This window comes from Dasypus novemcinctus, chromosome 9, assembly GCF_030445035.2.
Source record: "Dasypus novemcinctus isolate mDasNov1 chromosome 9, mDasNov1.1.hap2, whole genome shotgun sequence".
Classification (NCBI taxonomy): domain Eukaryota; kingdom Metazoa; phylum Chordata; class Mammalia; order Cingulata; family Dasypodidae; genus Dasypus; species Dasypus novemcinctus.
The window spans coordinates 117,569,401-117,577,190 of NC_080681.1; the positions used below are offsets into that span (position 1 = coordinate 117,569,401).

The 7,790-nt window shown below is 54.9% G+C and overlaps 1 protein-coding gene across 1 annotated transcript; it reads right to left on the reverse strand.

Moving 5' to 3' along the window:
* Window positions 1-714: 714 nt before the first annotated feature.
* On the reverse strand, window positions 715-1,461 carry LOC139439635 (hepatitis A virus cellular receptor 1-like). Its single transcript, XM_071217173.1, has one exon. It carries the CDS (start codon window positions 1,459-1,461, stop codon window positions 715-717), a length of 747 nt encoding a protein of 248 aa, XP_071073274.1.
* Window positions 1,462-7,790: the final 6,329 nt, after the last annotated feature.

A 7,790-nucleotide genomic window follows, 5' to 3' on the forward strand; every position in this document is an offset into this window, starting at 1 on the left:
GCAGGGAGGAAAGGGGGAGGGGGTGCCGTAGTCGAAACGGGGCTAAGGGCTGCCCAGACCAGAGCAGGACACTGAGGAGGTGCGAAGGGGAGGGGTCAGGCCCCTGGGAACTCAGGGCTCTTCCTCTCTAACTCTCTGCTGACCACAGGCCCCACCCATCCCTTTGCCTAGTCTATTTCCCAGCTCCAAACACCTCTTCCAGAAAGCCCTCCCTAATTATCCTGCCCCTTCTGCTTGCATCGCTGGCTCCCTCTTCCCCATCCTTATCTCTGGCTGCTGATTAGACTTTCCTAGAGCTGCAACACACCCTCCTCACCCAGGTATCTACGGTATCAACATATCTATCACCTCAACAGCTGCAGCTGAAGGTGCAGTTTGAAGCTGGTGACAGTCCCTGAGACCACAAGCTTAGAGCAAGCTGACTTCAGAGGGGACCTGCTGTTCTCCCAAATCCTTCTGAATGCCCTCCTGACCCAACAGAGGCTGCAGCTCTGGGCTCCAAGGGTTTTGAGGTCACTTTGCGGAGGATGGAGCCTCCCAGGCCTGGCTGCTCCCAGGTTAATGCCAACCTGGTGCTTTCCCATCATCCCCTCGCCAGCCCCTTGGCTCTAGTCCTGACAACTCTCCCCTAAAATGTCACCCACATCTTTCTCCTCCTTGACACAACCCAAGCCAAGCCTCTGTTTTCTCATTTTCCCAAGAAACACTGAGCACCTACTGTGTGCCTGGTTCTGAGTGGCCCACTGTGATCAAAGGTAACCAAGGACAGCCCTGCCTCAGGGGTTCACGGTTTAGGGGGAGGCAAATGGGCAAACTGATGATGTTGACAATGACAGTGGTGATGGTGCTGGTGATGGCAGTGATGGTGGTGATGACATTGATGTGATAGTGGTAACGATGGTAGTGGGTGATGATGAGGATGATGGGGATGATGGTGGTGACGGTGGTGGTGGTGACAGTGGTGATGGTGGTTGTGATGGGGATGATGGTGGTGACAATCGTGATGGTGGTTGTGATGGGGATGATGATGGTGACAGTGGTGATGGTGATAGGGATGATGGCAGTGACAGTGGTGAAGATGATCGTGATGGGGATGATGGTGGTGACAGTGGTGATGGTGGTGACAGTGGTGATGGTGGTTGTGATAGGGATGATGGTGGTGACAGTGGTGGTGGTTGTGATGGGGATGATGGTTGTGACAGTGGTGATGGTGATAGGGATGATGGTAATGATGGTTAGCAATGAAGAGGAGGAGGAGGAGGATGGTGATGGTGACAGTGGTGATGATGGTCGTGATGGGGATGATGGTGGTGATAGTGGTGAAGATGATCGTGATGGGATGATGGTGGTGACAGTGGTGGTGGTGGTGATAGGGATGATAGTAATGATGGTTGGTGATGAAGAGGATGACGAGGATGACGGTGGTGGTGGTGGTGATGACATGATGGTGGAGATAGTCATAATGCCGGTGGTGGTGCTGGGGATGCCAGGGACGATGGTGGTGATGGTGGTGATGATGACAGTTGGTGATGATGGGGATGCTGGTTGTGATGGTGGTGGTGGTGGCGGTGGGAATGACACTGATGTGGTGATAGTGGTGGTGACGGGGCTATAGGGAGGGTGGTAATGGTGGTGGTTGGTGATTGTGAGGATGATGGGATGATGGTGGTGATGCTGTTGATGGGGATGATGAAGATGACGAGGAGGATGGGTCTGATGACGGGGATGGGGAGCCACCTCTTGAGGGCTCGCTGTGTGCCCAGCGCTGTGCTAAGCACTTGATGTGCATTAACTCACCTGATCATCAGAATACCCCTATGAGTAAAGGTAATTATTTTAATAGTGGGTAACACTGACTACTTAGTAAGTGCTGGGCACAGTTTTAAATGCCTTACAAGTGTTAACCCACTCAGAGCAGGTTCTATCATTGCCCTATTTTGTGGGTGAGGAAACTGAGGCATAGAAAAATTTAATAACATGAAGAACTTGCCAAGGTGATAGATAAGTTAGCTGCAGAGCGAAATGCATTTGCTAGTTGGTTATAGATAGTGGGTGGTGTGGGGCATAGAGGAGAAAGGATTCCATCCTCCTGGGCAAATCAGAGAAGACTTCAAAGAGGAGGCGACTTTTAAAACACAACTTAAGGCTTAGTGGGGGCTTGCCAGGTAGGCATGAGAGAAAGGGCATTCCAGGCGGAGGGATCAGCGGAGCAAAGGCCCCGAGGCCCAAGAGCAGGGCATGGGTCAGCAGAGCTGGAGGGTCGGGATGAGGAAGCTCACGCTGGGGAGATGGGAAGAGGCCAGGGCACCACGGGCACTGGGGGGCGGGCGGAGGAGTTGGGACTTTATCCAGAAGGTGATGGGAGGTCGCAGCCCCCTCTGGGCTGATGGGGGCACACAGCAGCTTCTTAGTAGAGGCAGACACTAATCCAAAGGCTGGGCCACCCCAGGAGTCACCCTCTCTGAGGGTCCTGCCTCGACTCTGCTCCTACAGGTAGGGTCCTCTTGAAGGGTCACTGGCTGCCCCCCAGATACTGCGGTGGGCACTGGCCGACAACAACACTGGGGTCTAGGTGGCCCCACAAGTCCGCAGGAGCCAGAGGCTGAGACCCAGAGCTTCTGAGTTCCTCTGACAGATGCTGGCCCCAAGTCATTCAGGAAGGCCATGGGCAGGAATCTGAACTGAGGGGCCCGGAAGACCCCAGCAGGGCGACAGGTGCAAGCTGACACCACCGCGCCCTGCCAAACTGCAGCCAGATAACAACAGCCACTGCGCTAGGCCCCCACAGGCACTTCTCATTTCTCCTCCCAGCAAATTCTAAGAAGTCAGTGCCATGACTATCCCATTCTACAGATGAGGACACTTTCCTGCGTTTATTCAAACACCCGGTCATCCACTGAATCTACAAATATTTACTTAGCACCTACTGCCTGCCAGGCGTGGAGCCCAGAACTGGGGTACGACAATGTGTAAGAGGGAAGAGAACTTGGCCCAATGGATAGGGCGTCCGTCTACCACATGGGAGGTCCACAGTTCAAACCCCAGGCCTCCTTGACCCGTGTGGAGCTGGCCCATGCGCAGTGCTGATGTGCGCGAGGAGTGCCGTGCCACGCAGGGGTGTCCCCGCGTAGGGGAGCCCCACGCGCAAGGAGTGCGCCCCGTAAGGAGAGCCACCCAGCGCGAAAGAAAGTGCAACTTGCCCAGGAATGGTGCCACAGACACGGAGAGCTGACACAACAAGATGATGCAACAAAAAGAAACACGGATTCCTGGTGCCGCTCATAAGGATAGAAGCGGTCACAGAAGAACACACAGCGAATGGACACAGAGAGCAGACAACTGGGGGGGAGGGGGGGAGGGGGAGAGAAATTAATTAATTAATTAATTAATCTCTGGAAAAAAAAGACAATGTGTAAGATACACGCAACCCCAGTTCTATAGAGCGCACAGCTGAGAGGAGCTTGGCTTTAGGCCCCCGGCAAAAATCAGCTTAGAAGGGGAATGCAAAGACCTCACTCACTAATTCCTGGGACAGGGAAGGAGTAAAGGGCTCAGTACAGCCAGAAGAGCCTGGGGAAGCACGTCTCAGTAACTTATCCTCTCGGCTGCCGCAGCTCTCACAGATGCAGATGGGGAAACTGAGGCCCAGAAAGGGGAAGGAGAAGCTGAGGGCCACACGGCAGGAGGGATGCCGGCAGCCCAGGGAGGCGGTGGAGCCGGGCCAGGGCCCAGCCCTGCTGGGCGGCCCCTGAGCCTCAGGGGCCCACAAACCGGGGTCCACCAGGCAGCTCCTCACAGGCTCACTGCAGGGGGCTGAACAGATGGGGGAGGGGCTTGGCATCTGGTGGGCTCCCCAGGTCCAGCTCTCCCCTCCTTCCTCAGACACTTCTCATGTTTCCTCTTTCCCGCGGGCCCCGGTTGGCATCCAAGCTCCACGTTCGCGGGGAGCGAAGGCAGGGGCTGAGCCTCCCCCGTTAGACAGGAGCCTCCTCCAGGGCAGGGCCTCCCTCACCTCCCTCACACAAGAGGCTCCCCCAGGACTGGGCTGGACTTAGCCCTCAGACTAGGGCCTCCCCGTCACAGGGGAGCTTCTCCAGCGGGGAGCCCCCTCTCCAGGAGACTGGCCAGCCCTGGGGAGCTTCAGCACCACAGAACCTGGGAGCACCCACATCTGTGGGCAGCTGGCACAGCGCCCCATTGGGGCCAAAGGTGTCGGGGTGAGGGGCCAGGCCCCGACTCACACCTCCCGGCCGAGGCCCCCGAGGCGGTTCACTCAGCCTCCCCTAGAAAGCACAGACAGGGCCCGCCTCGCGGGGCTCATTAAGTGACGGACTGTCAGGTGTTTACTGTGGGGCCCAGGAGGCGGTGAGTGCACTGCAAATGGGGCTATTATCATCGTTCTAGAAGGAATCAGAGAGAGGAGGTACACACCTCACGGGTGTCCAGCGCACTACAGTTTATAAAGCTCTCCCATCCGTGGTCTCACGGGAGCCCGGAGCCGCCGAGCCCATTCCCCCGGCCTTGGTGGTATAATCCTGGCCCACCGGTTGGCTGGGATCTGTGCTGCATCTGCAGCTTTCCAAGGCAGGTGCCGTAAGCACGTTGCTTAACCTCTTGGAGCCTCAGCTTCCCCATCTGTAAAATGGGGGTTCATAGCAGTGCCTCTCTCTTGGCTTGAGTGACGTCATGCATGTGAAGGGCTTAGAGCAGAGTGAGGAGAGTCAGAGCTCGCTCTGAGGGGTGGATAATGTCATTACGATTTCCTGAGCACCTGCTATGTGCCAAGTGTTTCACTTAAAATATCACATTTAATCCTCATACCAATACTGTTTCGAGTTTGAGGATTAGGGAACTGGCTGAAAGCACATTTCAGGTTGAGGTCCCTGGGAAGCAGGCTGAGATGGAGGTGTGCAGGCACAGCAGCAGTTAGGAGGTGCTTTCAGGAGCAACACCTTTGCGGAGGGTGGGGAGGGTCGCTGAATGAGTTAGAGGGAGAAGCTGGGTTGTGGTGCCATCGCAACAGAGGCCTCGGCCAACGCCACAGCAGGCTCTGCAGCTGGAACAGCCAGTCGTTCAGAGATGTCCTGCACTGGGCAAGGGCCAGGACTTTGTACCCCAACATGTGCACGTTATCAGATGCAGCTCCCCCCACAAAGGGGCAAGTCGGCTCCCTTGGGCTAAGGGAAGGTCCCAGAAAGGGACTCAGCAGAGAGGTGTCAGCCACCAAGAGTCCCCAGAGCTGAGGGACAGGTTTAGGGATTTTTTTTTTTTTTTTTTTTTGGTGGGGGGAGCACCTAGGCAGCACACGGCAGCATTCCCTGCAGAGGTTGAATGAGTTGCTCCAAGTTTCCCAGCTAGAGAGTGGCAAATCCAGAATCTGAGCCAGGTCCAAGCCTTGTTCTACATCACACAGCCTTCCACCAGAGAGAAGGAACACCCAGAAACAGAACCAGCAATACAGGGCAGGAGGATTCAACTACCCATGAAAGTACAGAAGAGAATCCGGAAAATCACCAAGCGGGAGAACGCCAGGTGCCCCCGACCCCACCCCTCGCCCCTCCTTGAGTAGCCGACGCTTTAGCTGGGCACATCACAGCGACCTGACAACTGGTGGCCATGGGACCAAGGTGTGTCCAAGTGATGTGAGGAGAAGTGATGCATGCAATTTGGGGGATGTGCCCCTAAAAGGGGGGGGGACCCATCCTCCCATTCCCCTCCCTCCCTTCCCACTGGCTGGAATGCAGATGAGGCAGAGAGGCCTGAAGCAGCCAGATTAGCACATGAGGTGGAAGCCAAGGGCAGGGCAACAAGGCGCGAGGAGCCTGAGTTCCTATACTAGTCAGCCAAAGGGGTGCTGATGCAAAATACCAGAAGTCTGTTGACTTTTATAAAGGGCATTTATTTGGGGTAGAAGCTTACAGATACCAGGCCATAAAGCATAAGTTACTTCCCTCACCAACATCTATTTCGTGTTGGAGCAAGATGGCTGCCAATGACTGCCAGGGTTCAGGCTTCCTGAGATCCTCTCTTCTCAGGTCCTGCTTCTCTCCAGGCTCAGGTCCTCTGTTTTCTCCACAAGGTCAGCTGTAGACTATCAGGTGAATGGCTCTGTCTCTCTCCCTGGGGTTTCTGTCATGTCTAAGGAGCCATCTCCATTTCTCTGTGTTCTTCTCCTGGCTCAGGTCCTCTCTTCCCGGGGCTGGCTTCTCTTTCCTCTGTGTGTTTACTTCCCAGGTCTCCAGCTCAAGACTCCAGCATTAAACTCCAAATCAAAACTCCAACATCAAAAACCCTCAATTCTGTCCTTTGCCATGCCTTAACCTGTGAGTCCCCACCCACCAAGGGGCGGGGTCTCAACAACCTACTGATGTGGCCCAATCAAAGCCCTAATCATAACTTAAGCATGCCCAGGTACAGACCAGTTTACAAACATAATCCGTTATCTATTTTTGGAATTCATAACTATATCAAACTGCTACAGTCCCCACAAGTCAATTAACACCCACATCAGTCCCCAGATGTCATACATTCTGCCCGGTCCTCTTCTCTCGTTAAAACACTGCTCTACGGCATTTGTTACAGCAGCCAAACCTGAGTGCTAGTGGACACAAATAGTGGTAATCCCATCAAGTGGGAACTTCTCCTGGCATTTAATGCCTCTCCTTCAGCAATTTTTTCTCCCTATCTCAATCTATGCATTCATACACATTTATTAAAGTATGCATGCACTTTGCTGTGTGCATTTCACAGGTGTGCATTTTGCGGGACCCAAAGTCAGGTATGCAGGGAAACAACTTTATTTGTATGCAACTGAGCATAGTTTATGTCTCAAGCTCCTGGCTCCCTGGTGGTGGAAACCTCAACCATGCCCATGGGTGACCTAAGTTATTTCAGATGAATTCCAGTCAATTCACAACTCGTTGACTTTGAGCAAGTCAGGGTGGGTGCCATCAATTTAGGGCTCTTCCCTCCTCCCCCCACCCCTTCCACCATTCCCAGTGGTATTTAAGCCTCCAACAGAGCATTGCAGCATCTACTGAGCCCTGGCGCTGAGGCCGTCTGGACTCGGGCAGAATTTGAGATGTGGAGATGGACATTGAGCCATGAGGTTCATGGCCCATCCTCTGCAGAATCTGGGGCCCACCTGGGGCCCAAATGGGGGGGGTCCCAGTGTCACCTTGTCATGATCCCACAGCGTGATGGGCTTCCTCTCTCCCAGCCACCACGTGCCTTCCTTGGAAGTTTTGGCTGTTCTGTACCCCATCGGAACACTTGGGGTGCTACCGGGAAGCCCTCCTGTCATCGCTGCTGCTTCCAGGGCTCCAGGTGGGGTGGGCTCACATCCTCTCTGCTGCTGGATCTCCAAACATCCGTGGCCTCATCCCCTGCCGCCTGAGCTCACTCTGGGCTCCACCCCCACCCCCACCCCCACTTAGGGGCCCCTTCCTCCATCAGACTCTCACTCCCCGCCCTCCCCAGCACCCAGAGGGGCCGGGTCTCCTCTAAGGGGGAGGAGGATGCAATCTGTTCCTTTCCTTTCGAGTCTCTCTGCCTTGCGCAGTGGCTCAGGCTTGCTGCCTTTGCTTCTGGATCTCAGGGCTAGCTCATGGCTAGGTCTAAATGGAGGGAGGCCAGGGGGCTGAAGGGAGTACAAGTAGAAGATGAGCTCTCTTTTTAAGAAATGCTGCCCCACCCCATAGTCCTGCTGCACAGAGGGCAAAACTGGGGGAAAAGAGAGATCCCGGAGACTGAGCTGAAAAAAGATTCAGGAAAGTCAGAGCCTGAAAGTG

Bases quoted from the DNA above. Each gene is read 5' to 3' on its own strand.
- LOC139439635 (XM_071217173.1), bottom strand. From the start codon at position 1,461: ATGACTATCTCCACCATCATGTCATCACCACCACCACCACCGTCATCC.